General features: G+C 41.0%; 1 protein-coding gene across 2 annotated transcripts in view; it reads left to right on the top strand.

Annotated features, from left to right (window-relative positions):
* Positions 1-2203: 2203 nt before the first annotated feature.
* LOC308121678 (serine/threonine-protein kinase PAK 3) overlaps positions 2204-19324 on the top strand; it is a 29389-nt gene continuing 12268 nt past the window's right edge. The window contains exons 1-3 of one of the 2 annotated variants that reach the window (XM_080483068.1): positions 2204-2415; positions 18530-18723; positions 18869-18969. In XM_080483068.1, coding sequence (XP_080339194.1) covers positions 18552-18723; positions 18869-18969 — 273 coding nt within the window. In that variant the 5' untranslated portion in view covers positions 2204-2415; positions 18530-18551. The remainder of the gene's footprint in view (positions 2416-18529; positions 18724-18868; positions 18970-19324) is intronic. The other variant, XM_080483067.1, reaches the window with a different exon arrangement.

Raw genomic sequence — 19324 nt, 5'->3', positions numbered from 1 at the left:
AACTCTGCATTTTAAAAACTTTGTTGCGCTGATTGCCTCAGGTTGAGGAGTGTTTTTCAGCCTTTGCCTCTCAGCCGTTCTGCTAATTCAGAGTGTGGCACTACTGCAACAAACTCACATTACCTTATTTCTCTTTTGTCAAAGCTGCCAGTGTTTGATCAGGTTTCAATATATCCAAATATTTATGCATACAAAGGTAATAAAAACTATGCATTGGATTATGACTTAATTCAAAATATACTGTATATAATAATAATAATAATAATAATAATAATAATAATAATAATAATAATATTTCCCATTTGGTATAACCCAAATTGTTTACATAGTGACTCACATTTCTCCAGTTTCTAATTATTTGTAATTTAATATATAATAAAGTGCAATTTATTTCAGAGATCTCAACAGCCACTGTCTGGTGTGACTCAGAGACTGAAGAGTGATGTCGTCTTCCTCTTATCATCAGGTCCTCCATTGGAGGGAGCGGTGTCACAGAACAGCCATATTACTCTCCAGCGAGGAATCGACATTACAGGGGTTGTCAGGACAACCAGCCATGATTCACAGAGCCTCAGATCAGCCTCCACCTTGGGTAAGAAGCACTAGCCATGAGACTGAGCAGATGCTGTGCCAGGCAGCCAATCACAGGTGAGATAGAGGAAAAAGATGACATCATAGGCAAATTAGGGCAAACGCACTGAGTTTTTCGTTTGTCGTCTCCGCCTGCTCGCAAGAGCAGAGGCGCTTCCACGTTCAAAGACAAAAGGAAATCCACAGTTTTAAATCTGAAAAGTCTTTTTTTTCCCCTATATTTTATTCAAATGACACAAGTCCCACATGTGCAAAGCTACGCTGCCAAAAAGTAAAACTAAAAGCTTATAAAGAAGCAGTATTCCTGCAAGTCTGTATATGAAACAAACTGCTTTATTTTTTTACTTTACTTGTTACAAAATACAGTACATTGGAATATTAAAATGGACATTAACTACATCAAGCAGAGACGCTGGCCAGAAAGGCACAAAGCACACACAAAGCAACACCCGAGCGACAGGCACAAACATACTTATTGATTACTTTATGATAATGGTGTCTCCTCCTTAGACCCAATAGTTCAATGATTTACTCATTTCAAGATATAAGTCACCATTTAGTTTAACTTTTGCACAAATAGCAGATAACTTGAAAGTAAAGCGTGATAATACAATAGGCATTACCATCTATTCAACAGAGACAAATGTGTACACAAAGGATATTTTATTTGGCCTGTATTATATCACTGGAATACATCCCTTTAAAGGAACCTCTTTTCTGCCTGAAAACCCACTTATATCAAGTTTGGTTTTGGGAAATATGTGCAAAGGAACAACAACAACGTAGACAAGCAACATGTATTAGTAAAATAAAGTAATGATAACAGCAATACACTGCACCAGGATCCAACAAAATGAAGTGAGTTAAGAAGAGAATTGGAATTAAAAAGTGGTGTGAACATATTTTCTACTATTGTATTGTTTTGTTTTTTACTTTTCATTGGCATTCGGAGAGAAACGTAAGCATGAGTATTAATTTATGTTACGGTTTAATTAATACAGGTTCCCCAGGATGTGTTTTCCCCTTTTCTGAATAAAGAGAAAGGGGAAAAGAAATAAGTAGAGAAGAAAACGGCATAATATGGACAAGAACCTATAGGGTGTGGTCTTCTGACATTTATTCATTTACATATTTGCATACACATATCTACACATACTGTCATATTCTAAAATATTCTAGAATATTCTAGGTTTGTAAAACAAAAGTCTGGCCTGTGTGGTGTTACATAGCATAGACATAACATTTTTGTCTTTCTTAAAGTTGACATATCGTCTCCATCTTATTCATGCTCAGTGTAATGTCCTGCCACATCTTTAAAGTTAGGCCCACCTGTGAAAGCCATTTACCCCTAACCCTAACCCTAATCCTATTTGTGTTGTATTGTATGTATATTGTTGTACTTTTACCATATGTTATTAAGAAGTTATCCACTCTCAAGTGTGCAAAGAAAAGCTCCTGAAGCAGGCGTGTGAGTGAAATCCTCCCTGCCTCCTGACTGCAGGTTTTGTCTGTTACACAGAAAACCAACCATGTCTGCCCGTTGGCTGCCTCCTCCCCTAGACCTGCTGCCTGCATTAATATTCACCCTCTCCACCAATCAGCAGAGCAGGGTGGATGACATCAGGGGCTAGGGAACAGTGAGCAGCCAGTGAAGCATCCAGCCAGCCGAACAAGCTTGCTTTTAGGGTCAGGAACTGGTCTGACAAGAGAATGGCAATCCTGCCTTTAAACTGTCACTAGGACTGTACGGCTGACGATGAATCCACCACAACTGGAGGCCCAAAGGCGAATCGCTGAGGACGAGAATGTGAAGACATATTTCAGGTAATTCCCTCTCTGTGTATGCAATAAGGGATGCGAAAGGAGGAGGCAGAGGAGGGAGGAGAAGAGAGGAGGAGGAGGGGGAAGCTGTGTATGTAGGGGTGCTTTGTAGCCCTTTTTATTCTCCCCTTGCTCCACTCTGCATTCTGCTCTGCTAAGGAGGCAGCTGTTTCATCAGCAGTCTCTTCAGGAAGGCGAGATGCAAATGGATGCCCGCATCAGATGGGCTGGACATGTTAAATATCATCATATACCATCCTGTGCATCACATCATCTCTCTATACACTCCCCTGTGCCTCTCAAATAGCATCTTTATTGATGGGGAGGTGTTAGAATCAATGGTGGCATTTGTATGGGCCTAGTGTGTGTGTGTGTGTGTGTGTGTGTGTGTGTGTGTGTGTGTGTGTGTGTGTGTGTGTGTGTGTGTGTGTGTGTGTGTGTGTGTGTGTGTGTGTGTGTGTGTGTGTGTGTGTGTGTGTGTGTGTGTGTGTGTGTGTGCGTGTGTCTTAGTCCTGGAGAAATGCAGCAGCTGCAGTGGCAACACTAGAACAAAAAACAAGCAATGCTATTTTGGGTTTGAAGACCTGGGGCTGAGGGATGGATCTGAGCTGTATATGCAGTGGATGGTGAGGTGATGGATGCTTAATATGCTGATGGATGCTCTTTTGTTATCTCTGCACCGCCTCACGTACGGCCTTGGTAGACTGAGCTTCGTGTAGAACTGGGCTTCATCTCCATGTTTGTCTTTTTTTAAATGGTCACATTCACATACTCACATTGAGCTGAGACGTGCCGCCGTGCCCCGGCATTAACATGGATGTGTGTGTAGCAGCTTCATGGCGGCTGTAGTGACAGAGAGATATACAACATCTGGTCACCTGACTTCATTGGGGATCGGAGTGGGGGTGGGGGCCGGTCCTCTGAAAGCTGAGCTATTCTATCTCGTCTTCCTCAACAGCCCTCAGTGGGGAAGGAGGATGGTGGAGTTGGCTCTGGTACCAACTGGATGTGTGCTGCACCTCTGCTCATTTCAGTCGCGGTGTCAGAGCCAACGCAGAGGGAGTGATAGATTCCTCTCGGAGGCGGCCGGCGCAGTCTTCCTCTGAGCAGCAGAGCCTGATGGGAGACCTGTTGTCTGGCTGCTGTATGAAGGAGGGATGTTAGGGAGTCATGTCAGTGATTGAGGGAGGGCGAGATGATTCTAGAGGTGAATTGGGGGATGGGTTAGTGGTTAGTGTAGGTGCTCCTCCCGATGAGCCTTGGCCAGTAATTTGGAGATGTGATACATCTCTTTCTATTCACCACAAATCTTTCAGTCCAAACATCCAACACCATGGCGACCATCCATTTTTACTGTGGTAATCCTGTCTAGTGACTGCTCAATTTCTGTCATGAAAATCTCACAATCTCTAAAGATAAGCAGACCAATACCAAAAACAACCACCTGAACCCTTAAACAATATCTTTGTCCCATTTGCAATTAATCCACATCACAACCTAAAATAAGCTAAACCAGATGCCACTTGGAAAGTTATTGGAAAATAGTTTGATCCAGTTCAGCACAATAAGCAGCACTGAGACTGATACAAAAGACCTCACAATATCCAGATGTTGTGTCACAGGCAGAAAGCTCAGAGACAGTAATACTGATATGCTCTGATAGTGTTTGGGATTTATGCACCCTGCTGTTCGACTCATCCATGAAACAAGCGCTGGATCATCAGTCTGCATTGCTCTCCTGGTTTTAGACTCCAAATGCCAAGTTCATAATAGATTCATCACACTTCTAGTGACACAGATCTAACAGGCAAATTGATGAGGTTTAGCTCTGCATTTTGTTCCTCTGTGTGACTGCTTACCATCAAGAGATCCATACCTCTTTTATTTGTGTGACTTGCATGCACACCTGATATGTGAAGGGTAAGAGCAGAGGGTGTTGGCAGTTAAATTCACAGCTCAGGTTCAAGATGCACACTCCATGTCCTTTGTTACAGAACGTAAAAGTAAGATTGCACCTTTCAGCATATGGTGTTGATGACATAGAAACAATAGATTGTGCAGGCAAAATCTAGACGTGTCGTCGCTGGTCTTTGAAGGCGAATGTTGTCACAACTTGTTAGAGACCAGCACACCCAAGACTACCATTAATGCTGTTTTCCATCACTCATTTATCTGTGGAGAAATCAAGCTGACTTCAATCAATCCCTCCAATCCTTGTCTGTTTCTATGTGTGTTTGCTGTGTACCAGATACTTCACAAAATACCACCAAAGTTATTGTTCAGTATTCTCCAATCCTCAAGCCGTTTGGATAAATACCTCATTAGCTGTTCATGTTTTTAATGGAAACCTCTTTCGAAACCTTGAGCCAAATTAAAGTCACCAGTTTCCAGCATGTCACCACTCACAGGCATAAATCATGCTCCATTTTTATCTTATAGGGTCATCGGCAACTGAAGGCACAAGCTGCACTTCATTTGTGCACTCGAACAATTTGAAACATTGCTTTTTGTCCCTGCACCCGCCTGTTTGTCTCCATGCGTATTAGTGAGCTGTTCTGGGCTTCCCCATGTTTTCCATTGGCCACTGTAACCCAACACACACAGCTTCCCTTACCTCACCTCGGCTAACAAAAGCAGTGGACACAGAACCTCATCTTGGCCTATAGCCTGCTAACTGGGCTGCCTGAAACATGATAGTACCACACACACACACACACGCAACTCATACAACTAGGCCTCCATCTGTTGACGAATTGGCCTGGGTGAGTTATGGGGCTATTGTTGTGTGGAGTTATCGTTTGGGACGCATGTTGACACCTCGTGTGTCGTGGCCTCACGTGTGCATGCGTCTGTGTGTTTAAGGGCATCGATTTCTGAAGCGGCGAGGTAGTCTTGTGGTAGGTGTGTCACAGCTACAGTCTGTGTGTAGTGGATTAGCATGTAGGATTGGAAGCCATCTGGCCATTTTGTCTCAGAAAGGGGAGGGGGGGGGCAGTAAGTGAGAGAGATGGATGGAGAGAGACAGAGGAAACACTCACACACTGACACATTGACACAGCTCCCTCGGTAATCTCCCTACTTGATGTCTGTTGCTACTTAGAATGAGGTTCACTTGTATGTGTGTCTGGTGTTTAACTGTTGTCTGTCTGCGAACACTATAAATATAGACAGTGCTGATGATTTAAGCGCTCTCCTTCTCATGCATTATACACAAATTGCAAGCGTGGCTTCGAGATAGCCGAGAGGAAATATTTGAGGGAGATTTAAGGTGCCAGAAAGTAGGAGGTGTTAAATCTTTACAGTGAGATGATGATTCCAGATGGAAAGGGGCCGCGGTGAATATAAGGATGAAATGTAGCCGAGGAGCAGGAGGGTTGAGGGATTAAGCAGTTTCACTGGGTCAAGAGTTTGCAGAGTTGCAGAAGGCATGAACAGGGCGAGGAATGTAACATGTTAACAACTATTAAGTGGGAAGAGTTCCAGGGAATGGAGACGCTGCAGATGCATTGCAGATGCGACCAGCGTCTGTTTCTGCCATAATAGCAAAATTATTTGGTTATGCATAACCCATTTTCTTCTGTTCTGTTTAGTATGCGCTGTGTGTGCAGCGCTGAAGCTTCACATCTGCTCTATCCATACTAACTTCAGTCGTGAGGCTTCCACTTCGATGGCAGCGTGCTTGATACTTGGATTAAGATTTGTCAAGAACATAATTGGATTATATTTAAAAGACGTGACCAAAAAAACTGAATGACTGCAGAAAAAAAAAAACCCTGGCAAACTTTGGTGCAATATCAAAGGAAAATCTGTATTCATTCAAGCAATCCAGGTTGTAACGCAGTTATAAGGGAATTACACTTACGCTACCAGTAAATAACACCTTCGAACTGAGGAGCCGATCCACAAGAGCAGAGTTGATGTGCTGCTCCTTTGCCTCCAAAGAAACTACAAACTATTCAGTGTGTTTCCTCAGCTGCCTGGAGGTGCAACTACTGTGTGTGGCAACATGCTGCCTCTCAGTAGTTCACTTATTCAAACAAATATTCCTCCGACGCTTCCATATGCAAAACAAGCATGCAGCTTTACGTGTTTGTCAGGTGAGGGCGGTTGGTAAATTAAAGCACAATGAGCTGTGAGGTTGAAGCAGTACGACTGTTTCGTGCAGATTTACTTGCAAAGCGTGTCACAGAGACACACCTTTTTGATTATTTTTGCTTTCATTCTAATCCCCCCCCCCTACTGCCACAACAGACAGGAAAGAGCTTGTGATATCTACAAGCTGTTTTTATTACAATGGTGAATTTCAACTCTCACCACTTGAATTAGGGCAGGTGCACCAGCTGGCATGGCAGGAGGGAATCCACTCCCCTCTCTGCCTCCAGCTGGCACTCAGACATGCCCACCCATGCCACACTAACTCAAAAACCAAGAAAAAAAAAAACCCACGAAAGCTGACAATACGAAAGAGAGGCACTTACCTGAGCATGCAGAAGGTGAGCACAAGAGACAGCAGCCTAACATTCGGAGAAAGACTTCAGACTGTGGTTTGATCAAAGAGTGAGATATTTGAATTTTTGATATTATGAAATTCAACTTATTTAATTGTGAGTGACCTTACATTTTTATTTTTTGGACCTCATCGTGTGATATAATAACCTGAAAGTCAAGCTGTCTTGTTTGAGTTGTAAGTGCTGTTAAATTACTTGTTCATGTCTCAGTTCGCCTTGAAAATAAACATAATTTACACATAATCAAAGAGATGGATTGATGGACTACAAAGCTTAACTATGTGAGATTTCTTAAGTCACTTTCAGTGTAAATGTAACATTGTTGGTTTGATTCTTCATCTGTTTCCTTCAGGTGATCAACTTTATTCATTAAAATGAACCATCATGTGAAATCATAACAGTAATATGTCATTTGTCTTGATTTTTCACGACCAAACTGTGTCTGTGTCTCTAATGAAAGTTTCACAAACCTTGAGTCAAGAGTCTCTTCAGGTGAAGGGAAAAATGTTAAAAATAAATCAAAGTACCTGATGTGAAAGTTTATGAGATGCAATCTGTTTTATGCCAGTATTTTTTAGTTAAGATGTGCTCATAGTTGTTATTTCCTAGGAACCTGCATAAAAAAGTGTACGATTAGTGTAAGTATACTTCTTTTTTTTTTACACAAAAAATGATTAAAACATATGAATGTAATGTAAATATAATGGAGAATATTTGCGATTGGTGGGTATTTACATCAAATTGTTCCACTGACTGTGGCCCCCAAAGCACTTTACAATGTTTGTCACGTTCACCCGTCTGCACATTCACACATGGTGACAGCTGCCATCCACTTAAAGCCCAGTTCTCTATTTTGATAATACAGGAAGTCCAGCATTCAGATAATTCTCACTCCTGTGAGTTCAGAGTTAATTTGGTGAGTCGTAGCTGTAATCACAATGATGCAGCAGTGCATTTTATTCCTCTGTGCAATAGTAATAACTTAGCGGAAGTGGGAATACGTAGTTTCAGACTCCGAACATGCATTGTAGAATGCCGCTCAAACCTCGAAGAGAAGTAACTCTGATCAAAGCACATTTGTGATTGAACCGGGGGCTTTTAATATTTCAGTAAACCTGCTCTGTCAGGTTGAACTGCTCATAAATGAGCTTTGTCAACCCAAAGGGGAAAGAAAGAAACTACCACTATCAGAAATTTGCATTGAATGAAATCAGGTCTTTCTTGTCAGAACCAAACAAGACAACCAGTCATGAGTAAAAGCTTAAGATTGAGGTGGCTAATTCCTACATGTGCTTGATAGCTTTTGTTATCTTGACAGACAGAGCTGCTGTATTTTTTATCACACTGATGCCGCTGGTAGTCTATCCTGATGGAAATTTACCACCTGACAGAATAAACTGCTTCAATTAAAGAGTGTTTTTATGCATCTGGTCGCTCATCCATGCCGAGCAGCTCAAACTGCCGGGGCGTGCTGTGCAGCAGCTCTGTCAGCTCTGACTTTTCAATAGGTTTTACCTCGTGTCTTCAATTTAATGCTGTTTACTTTTGCTGCTGACATGTCATCGCGGGGAAGAAAAGAACATAGACGCATAGACACAAACAAATGTCTTTAAATGTCGATACAAATGAGACTGCGTACACGCCTGTATGTCTGTCTCTCCACCCGCATGGGAGAGCGGCAGTGGAGCAGGTTCGCCATAACTAAATATTAAATGACAGAGCAAGCACACAAACCTCCCCAGCAGGGGCGTTTGAGAAAGGATGATTCCTGGTAAAATGAGAGTGTAGGCTGCAGGGATTGAACTGGTCCACTCCTCAGTGTCTACTAACCTGTTTGTTTTTTTCCCCGCTTTGTCTTGAATATGAGGAACATTATACTGCAGCCTGTGAGCAGAAGGATACTGAAGAGAAACTAAGGCAACCAGGGCGTATATTGTGTGGTAAAACCACTGAATCCTCTTTATGTATAAGGGTAATTAACCACTGAAAAGAAAATAAGGCAGGTATTTACCATCATACTTCACTCTGGGGTTGTGTTAATTAACACCAGACGAGATCAATGTCGGACAAAAGGTGCACTGCAGTAACCTAATTAAACTCAGTTTGAAAGCAACATCACAACTTCAGTCTGTCAACGTGAACATTTTATTCTCTGACTTCAGGATCTACAAAGAACCATTTCTCTGTGAAAATGTTGTCACTCATCGATCAAATCATTCTATCATTATGTAGGTCTGTTGTTCCCTTGAAAAGATTAAACATCAGCAATTATGAAAAATGTATTTGTGACGTAAAAAAAGGTGTGTATTAGCCGTGTACTGTAGAAGCAACTCTGGAGTCTTTCTTATGTGGATTTTTAAATGTGTGACAGGCAAAGAAGCAGCATTAAAAGTCTGAGGGTCAAAATAAACCTACAGTAGCCGTTTTATTCAAGTCACATTTCAAGGTACAGTTTCAACAACTGACCATCTGTAAAAAGTTATTTTAATCTCTCTGATGTGGAAAAAACATTAGCAGGTCCACACAATTTTGTTAAAAATGGCACAATCAAGTGCAGACAGACAGCCCTGTGGTTAGTGATCGCACGTTAGCGATCAGTAATGTTGAAGTTCTGTTTTGCGCATTAAAGAAAAGAAAAAGTGTGCAGTGTGCACTATTAAAGGATGGAGATTTGTTTGTTCTTTTTTACCATTGTTTTCACGTTAATTCATCACATAATTATTTTGTGCCGCCTCGTTCACTTTTCACATGTTGTCTGTGAATCAGCAGTTTTTCTTTCACCAGTGGACCTGATGGGTCAGTGTGAATGGACTTTAGACGTGGGAGAGCAGCCACTGCATTCATTTAGGTTTGCCTTTGATATTGTGTAAGCATGCTCTAGTTGGCATATTATGAACGGATACAAGCCTTTTATAGTAACACGATTAAAAGATGTTCATGGCTTTCCCCCAAGGCGCGTGTATCCCCTAAAAATAGGAGCTGGAAATAAAAGCTTCACTTTTAAATTTAGTGTCTTTTTTGTTTCTTGCAATGAAACATGTGATTCAACTACTTTATCAAGGGACAATGGAGTCAGTATATCAGAATAAATAACCAAACTCATCTCAAAGCATCATTAATCATTTTTTGAACAACTGCACAGATTTGTTTTTACAAGCAGACTTTCTACCAAGAAATATGAAGCAGGAGCTCTTGCACTGTGAGTGAACTCAACCAAGCTTGAGATGAATGAATTGTTCCACCACTGCTTCACCTAACACCTGTTACAGTCCAACGGAGGAGGAAACCTGCAACTTTTCCTTTTATGAAGAAAAGGTTTGCGCCTGTATACACAGCAGAGCAACAGCAGGAGGCTCTTCAAACCAAAGAGATGGCGCCTCTAATGATACAAATCAAGGTGGGACAGGTCATATGTTCAAGTCCCGCAGCCCGCAGCAGGTTGTTTTTGTTTTTTTTGCGTCTTTTAAGTTAACTTTGAGGATGGCCATGCATTTTTTTTTTTTTTAGATCATTGATTCAACCTTTTACTCTCTTATACACAGTTTGTATACATATCCAGGTATATAATAAGATGAGAGCCCCCAGCGCCACAGGGCCATAAAGCTCCACCCGTGGGTTTCCGCCTCTTCTGGCAAAAGCTGATAAAACGGGAATCTATACTATTGTACGCATCACCAACCCTTGTGCTGTTTTTGGGCCTGGATTTTCGTAATGTTTTGAGCTGTTTCTTTCTTTTTCAGCATCGTCTTTGTCAGTGCAAGAACAACATACAGCAACAAATAGACAAAAGTAGATATGAGATGTTATCATTAAAGTGTTAAAATTTCTCGGTGGTGGTGTTCAAATTGTGTGACTTACAGATAGAGCCATGTAACCTGCCGCCCCGGCTTTGGATTCATCTTTATCAGCTAAATGTAAGACCGATATCGAACGTAGAATTTCGATGTTTCTGACGCATATCCGATCACATATGGTGTCTGTGACCATGAATCTGTGTTGTTTCTAATTGTAGTTGGAGGCAGATGCGGCATGATGGTCGTGCCTTTATTGTGACGTCTGTGTGTCACTGTCTTGCACCGTTTTGATGTTGGAGTGAAGGGTCTCTATTGCGTTTCCGGTTTTCCTCGTGTTGATCTGTTGTATAGAGATCCAAATGAAGTGGGCTTCTCTTTTCAAATCTGCGTGTTAGTAAAACACTCAGCTGTGGCGAGTAGATTTCTTGTACCGACATCGAGATAAAGAAGATAACAATGGTGAACTGCAGCTTTGGAGTTTCCCTCCTCCTTCCCCCCCATCCTTTGAATGTCCTCTAGCTGTCTGTCCCATCCAAGTAATCAGCATCCTTCAAAGAAGCACAGCCAAAGCTAAAGCCAAGTCAAACAGAGACCGTGTCCTAATCAGGGGCATGGAGAGCCGAGCTTATGGAGCCCTCCCCCCACTGCGGGGCCATTACTGGGCTGCCATGGGCTCAAGATTAGAGCCTCTTCCTGTGTTAGCCATTCAAATTCTGCATTAATGTTTGAAAGAGCAGAGAAAATGCCTGCTCTTCATGGATAGATTAATATTTTATGGAAGAGAAATGTGAAAACATCTCCAGTAATATCTCAGTAGACCTGGTGTGTCTGGTTTTGTGTTTCTCTTTAGACACTTGTACCTTCCTGTATTACTCTCAAAAATCATATTGTACCAAAACAAGTGAAACCAAAGGAATCTCAGGTTTCATTCAAGATAACAGCTGCAGTTTTATATGTTATAAAGTGAGATGACAGAAGCGAGCCTCAGAGGAGTCCTTTTCTTTACTTGTCCGCTGTTGAAGTTCTCACTGAGAAGAGTAACTCTGATATCAGGCAGAGACAGACCTGCACTTGATTTATAATGCTGAGGGAGTAGCCTGTGTGTGTTTTAGAAAGAGGAGCTGCTTTTTTTTCTTTTCAGGGACAGTGCGCTCAGTGACTGCCTGTCAGTCTGAACAGTAAATAGGTCAGTGTTTTATGTGAGTGAAGAATCAGTAATGTCTAGGCCTTCATGAATCTGCCATCCTTCGCCGTCGGACAGCTCAGCGAGACCGCGACGAGCCAAGCAGCCGCGGTAACGGAGTAACGTAACCGTAGTTTTGATATTCGTAGTGTCGAATCATTCAGTTTTCTCCGTTTCCCTCTTTGCCGCTGCTGCTTCCTGAAGCCGACACGCCAGTCCAGTGAGAAGTTCCCCATCACTTATTCATAAACACTACTCTCCAAAAACAATGGTTCACTCCCATCGTCACAGTAATAAGCATGAGGTCATCGCTCGCTTTTACAGCTTCCAGGATGTGATTTGTGATGAAACCAGAGCTGGGGGACGTTTTCCCAGCATGCCGTGTTGTCATTTTTGAGAAGCAATGGTAAAACTGGAATATGTGCACTGAATGCAAATAAATGTTTTGAAGACAAATTTAAAAAAAAATCCATAAAAGTGTAAAAAAGTATATGTGCATCTTGTGAGTTAATCAGGTGAGTTTTATTATCAGTTCATCAGAGTTAAAGTAGCTTTAATTTCTAGAAATTTTGATAAAAGTATTATTTCTATGTTTCCTGACCCTGCGTCCTACCGAATGTGTTAGGGCTGTACTCACAGAGGGTACGAGTATCAACGAAGCAAAAATATACAGTATGACGAAGTCAGGAAAGTACTAGAAAAAGTTGATATCAGATACAAGATTTAAGACCTTCTGTCACTTTGTCAAAATTTCCCGTTTCAGCCAGTAACTTATTTCCTCTACTTTCTCCTTTAAGATGACGATGTGATTCATCTGTAGATGGCTCATGCTCTGAATCTTTGAGAGTAAAAGCTGTATTACATAGCGTGTTAAGTAACACCGTTCATAAGATTATCTTAATGGATTAACAGAGGCATCAGGCCCAGCTGCATTAGCCTCAATAAGACAGAACCATTTGTGTGTGTCTTTGTAATGAATGCCAGGGAAGTTGGACGTGTATGTGAAGGATTATGCACCCCAGTGTGTAAGAGCTCAGTGTCCCTGTGTAAAGTTGAATCACCGAAGCTATTACACTGATTGTCTTTTTCTCTTTTTTTTAACAGACTAAATAACTGCTACATTTATTGTGATTTGTTAGGAAGTTTATAGTGCTGATGCTGCGAGTTGTCAGTTTGGTTATTCATCATTCAGCAATGATCCATAACTGACATGGTAATGAAACTTTGAAAAGCATTTGAAGTCATTTTCAGCGTGATGGAAACTAAAACTCAATAACTGTTGCTCACTAATACCTGAGGTAATGCTTGCAGACATCTTTTCCTGAGCTCTTTTTTTGCTTTTCTCTATCAGAATTGGATATGGTACAGATTAATATTTTCCTCACATCTTCAGTCACAATGCGTCAAATCCTGTTTTCAAAATACGGACAACATTCCCAACGTGAGTGTGTATTACATCTGACTCTAAATGGAGATTTGTACACATGATCCTCCAGGTCTGTTTGTGTTCAATCAGAGGTTTCAGTCATTTCATTTGAGGGAACACATCAACCTGATTTCAACCTGAGAGCGCTGGAACAGTAAGGAAACCATTAGATAAAATAAATCCTTTTGTTTTAGTGCAGTTTACATTAAATGTAATTACTACAAACAAAATCCTACAGAAGTTAAAACTAGTTGAGGTCAAATGAGTTTTTTACAATGCCATCTGATGAAAAGTAAAAAAAAAAAAGCATTTCTAGATCATCATTCAAAATGACTTTGCTGCATTTGGTGAATCTGCTGAGATGTCTTTAATCCCTTCTGCCACAGTGTTTCACTTCAGATGGATTTCTGTCACTTTTCTTCAAAAATGATTTTCACAGCCTTCATCTTACTTATTTCCACAAATGCCCTTCACAGAGTGCCTTCAATGTCGATACTAGACAGGTAGTAATAAGGTAGATAGCTTGAACTGAGTCTCCTTAAAGTGGTTTTTTTTCCATTACACTTACTTAAACAGCACAAGTTACAAATAAATGAACATTTATATGAAAATAGTGCTTTTGTTGTTTTGTGTAATTTTTTTTTACACTTTGCAAGGTCATCCAGTAGAATACAATGGACCCTCTAGTGGCCTGCAGGCCTTATGTTTGACACCCTTGTCCTAAAAGCTCAGTTTAACACACAGTGCGGCCTGGTGATACCGTATCAAGCTATGTTGGTGGATAAAATCTACGATCCTTTCACTAAAAGCAGACTCATGGTGTCAGGTGACTGTCACAACATCCAGCGACCTCTTCGCTCCTTGTCTGCTGCTCTCATCTGCTTTTTCTTTTTCTTTTTTTTCTATGTCAACATCGTGACTTTACTCTGTAAACAGCAGTTTTGCCAGGTTTTGTTGTCAGTGACACACCTAAACTCCAACCTGAGCAAACCAGTTTTCTGCTGTCGCTCACGTGGATCTCATTCAGTGGAGCTCAAATGCCGGCGCAGCAAACCCGCTCCACCGGCGTGGTTTTAAAACTCCAGGAAACACCAAGAATCTGAGCGATTCATTGCAGTTTATTTTAGTCACAGTGCTAAACCGGAAAAAAACGTACCTTTAGTTACCCAAACTCTCGCGGATGATTCATTTGTCTTCAGAGATGGCAGTTTAGAGGGGTAAACGTAGTCACTACTTGCACATGTATTTTTTTGTTCTATCTCTAATCACATCCTGTTTCACAATGACCAGTTTTCTTTTTTTAATTATTATTTTTTATTGAAAAATACCAATTTTTAATCACAAAATACAATTCAATGATTTTTTTTGCTTTTTCAACAACATGAGTGCACACGAACAGTCATATAAACAGTAAAATAAGTAAATGATATTAGATTACAGATTTCTGTGCAAACAATGAACACCCCCCCCCCCCCCCCCCACCCCCCCCCCCCCACCTTGGCTCAACAACACACATCCTATTGAATATTTTACCTATTTACACAATAACGGAAAGCTATAACAGGCACATACAGTTTGGGTATCAGCTGGGCAATACTTGTAAGTCTGTGAAATAGGAGATAAATGGTTGCCATTTTTGGAAAAATTTCCCCGTACTCCCACCCAACGTATATTTTATTTTTTCAAGCTTTAAAAAAAACATAACATCCTTGAGCCACTGGGAGACGGAAGGATACTTAGCAGATTTCCAGTGCAACAATAAGGAACGTCTTGCCAGTAAAGATGTAAAAGCTATTATGCCTTTTTGCATTGAATTAAGTGTAAGTGAAGGGTCAGGAATCCCGAACACAGCAATCAGCGGACAAGGTTGGAGATTTAACCCAAGCACAGCAGACAAAATAGAAAAATAACCTGCCCAGAAAGCCCTTAGGTCAGGACAAAGAAAGAACATGTGACTGAGGTGACAAGGAGAGCCATGGCATTTATCACACTTGTCTTCCACTTCTGAATACATTTCAGATAGTTTAGACTTGGAGAAATGCACCCTGTGTAGCACCTTAAATTGGATAAGTCCAAGCCGAGCACAGGAGGTGGAAGATCGTATCCTCTCTATTGCCTGTTGCCAGGATTCCTCCTGTATTTGTATTCCTAACTCTTTTTCCCATGTACCTTTAAGTTTGGCAGTAGAATGGTTGTTCAAATCCAAAATAATACTGTACAACTTTGAAATAATTCCTCTTTGATTAGGAACAAATGAAAGCATGGTTTCCCACTGGTGATCCGGAGGTAAAGAGGGGAAATCAGAAAAACATTTAGAAACAAAATTGCGGGCTTGAAAATAGCGAAACAGATGAATATTAGGTAGGGAGTAGCGAGATGAAAGATTGACAAAACCCCAAAAATCCCATCAACATACAAATGTTTTAACTGTGTAATACCCTTATCATGCCACACTGTAAATGTCGGATCTGAAAGCGAAGGAGGAAATAAGTGATTGTTTTTTAGTGGACCAGAGGCAGATGTAGCTATAAATTTAAAGTGCCGCCTATATTGATACCAGATCTTTAATGTATTAAGAACCACTTGGTTATCAGTGTATAGAGAGGGTTTTATAGGAAGCGAGGAATAAATTAAAGCGGGAATAGAAGAACCCCTACAGGAAGATAGTTCCAAATTACACCAGGAGAGACCGGGAGATTTTAACCAGTGGCAAAGTTTATAGATATGAGAAGCCCAATAATAGGCCAGAAAATTAGGTAGTGCCAGTCCTCCACTTAGTCTACATCTCTGCAGTAAAGTTCTACGAACCCTAGGTGGTTTCCCACCCCAAATAAAAGAACTAACTATCTTATCCAGTGACTTAAAAAAATGTATTGGCAGAAAAAGAGGAATTGACTGAAACAAAAATAACAATTTCGGCAAAATATTCATCTTCACCACATTAATCTTGCCGATTAATGAGAGGGGGAGGTTACCCCATCGCTGAATATCAGATGTGATCTTTGAGATGAGGGGAGTGAAATTAGCTGAGCAAAGGCTAGATAGTGAACGGGTCACATTTATACCCAGATATTTAAACCCTGAAGGATTGAGTTGAAAAGGTAAGTCCGACTGTTGAAGAAGACATGCAGTAGAATTAATGGGAAAGCACTCACTTTTACTTAAATTCAATCTATAACCTGAGAAGGTGCTGAAGTTCTCCAGAATATCCAAAACAGCAGGGATCGAAAGCGTGGGACAATGAACAGTTTTGACTGTTTTGCTTTTAGAGAACAACTTTTATCTCTTTGTTGCACCACATCTCACGTGAATGTATAGATTCCATCTACAGTGAGCTTTATCTTGCTAAACATTTCTGTTAAATAATAAAAGATAGTAAAAAATAAAATAAAAATAAATTCCCAGCAGTCACTGCTGTAGCATTTATTGAATTGAAAGCATCACACAGTGTAATTCTTTGTGTAGGAACAACACTGTCGAATTCATCTTGATCATGTTGACGGTGTTTTCTTCCCCCATACTTGATCCAAGAGATTTTTCCACGCATCAAAAATCTGATTGAAACTTCAAAATGATCCAATTACACCGTCCACCCTCTACATGTTATTTCAAAGAGAGTCGCGGCCTCACTGGAGCCGATTCCAGCTGATTGTGGGGGAAGAACCATGTTCACCCTGGACAAAAACAATCACATACACTCACATTCACAAGTAGGGATCGGAAACCGGAGTACCCAGGGAAAAAAAACATACATGGAGAGTGCATGCTACTCTTCCCAGAAAGGCCTTCAAACTCTAACCCCAGATATTCTCGAGGTGAGGCAAGAGTGCTAACCACTGCACCGATGTGCAGCTCCACACAATCACACAAGAATATTTTTCTAACAAAAGGGGACGTCACATTGCAGCAGCATCTGTTCCTTTACTTTGGAAATCAGATTACACTTATCTAATTAGGTGTGATATATTAAACCCATAGTTGCCAACATCTTTGAGAGCTAAGAATGAAATGTATACATTTATTCAAACTTACTTAAAGCTCTCAGAGATCCTCTTTTTGTTGTTTTATTTTTGTTGTTTTTTTGTCCTGCAAATAAAAGTTTATTAGGAAATGACACATTACTGACAAATTTGTCTCACAAGGAGACAAGTGTCACTGCCAAATCTGATGCAGCAGAAGGGAATGCACGCAGACCTCGTGTAATAATTCTGTTACTGGAGCCTTATCTGATTAAGTCGTGGCTTCTTATCAGGTTACATTTTTCTGCTAATCTAATTCATTTATTCTTTTGGAACGTTAACAAACAATATGTTGTAACCTATCACTTTTTATCCTGCAAAGAAAACGGTTGCATAGAGCGAGTCACTGTGAAGGCGCATGTGTAGTTTGTCCGAGGCGTGTGTGCGCTGCGCAAGAGTCGAGGAAGTGCGTCTTTGTTTGCTTAATGTAGGTCTCCACTGAAGGGGTCGGCCTGGACGGCCCACTTTTTTTCTGGGATAACCGTGCCGCACATCACATGATGGGCTTGGCCTCAGGGTGAGGCAGTGAAGGAGTCTAAGATGGCCGTGAGATGGATAGATGGAAGATAAAAAGGATGAGTGATGGAAACGTTTAGAGTTGCCCCATTCTCTCGGAATCAATTCCTGGTTACGGCTTCGCAGCTGAACATAATCCGACAGACATCCGACTTGGTTCAAAGTGTCCTGCATTTAGTTTTCAGAGGGACTTTGTTGATCTTTGTTGTGTTGCTTTTAAATCTAAATAGTGTTTAGTAATTTAACTGCTGTGGGGGAAAGAACAGTCCATTGTGTTAGCAGAGTCTCTGATCATACAACCTCAGTAACAACAAAGCTTACCAACCCACAGCCGATGTCCCCCGCCTTCCTCCCTGCCCCACACCAGTTGGCTAATGCACTGTAGAAAATTGTTTACTGCTGGTCTCATTGTAAATTTTCTCTCTTATGGGCTTACATTATTGGAATGAAAATATCCTGAGCTGTTAGAAAGTATTATAGCCCATTTTCCTCGATTTCAGAACTTTTATAGATTATTTTATAGTTACAAGGAGCACAAAAGAAAAGAAGATATGTTTTCTCTTGTCGTGGTGCATCTAAAAAGCCATCTCAACAAGGCCGAGTCCTCTGCCGTTTCCAGTTGACCTCCATAATGACCGAACCATTTCTTTCTTCCGTTCTGTCTCTTTCAGGACATTGTGAGTGCTACTAAAGATGTCTGATAGTGTCGATATTGAAGAGAAACCACCAGCCCCCCCCTTGAGAATGAACAGTAGTTCCCGAGACTCTTCTTCAGTGAATCACGCATCTAAACCGCTTCCAATGGCTCCAGAAGAGAAAAACAAGAAGGTCCGCCTGCGCTCCATCTTCCCCGGGGGAGACAAGAGTGAGTATCCCTCTCCACATGTCACCCTGACACTCTGCACCTCATCGATTCATCAGTTCATCACTTTCCAGTGTATGAAAACATGACAAATCAGCCTGTAATGGCTTTGATTTTTTATTTATTTATTTATTTTAATCTCCTGCAGCAAACAAGAAGAAGGAGAAGGAGCGTCCTGAGATATCCCTACCCTCTGACTTTGAACACACCATTCATGTCGGCTTTGACGCTGTAACAGGAGAATTCACTGTGAGTATCCCTTTCACTTTGCAATAAGGCAAATAAATGAGGACAGGCATGCTTCTAAGATCCATATCCCAGCTGAGAGAAAAACTCCCAGGCACGTATTTCTGAAATCACAATTCCCTGAGGTGGCAGACTCAAATAATACCTTATTTTCCTGCGCATGAAGTTGGTAATACAAGTGCCTTGAATGACAATTGCCCTATCTTCCCTGTCAGACGAAACCTGCAGTAGATTCTTTTAGTGTTGCTCCAGAAATTACATTTCAGCTGCGCTTTCACTTTGCACTGGAATGTTCTCATGCAAGCTCACATACAGACAACTAAACCATTTAACAAGGCTTCCCTTTCTTTTTATTGTC

This window comes from Lipophrys pholis, assembly GCF_963383615.2.
Source record: "Lipophrys pholis genome assembly, chromosome: 16".
Taxonomy (NCBI): Eukaryota; Metazoa; Chordata; class Actinopteri; order Blenniiformes; family Blenniidae; genus Lipophrys; species Lipophrys pholis.
Note: the sequence above shows the minus strand (reverse complement) of the source record. Positions and strands in the feature narration are given on the sequence as shown.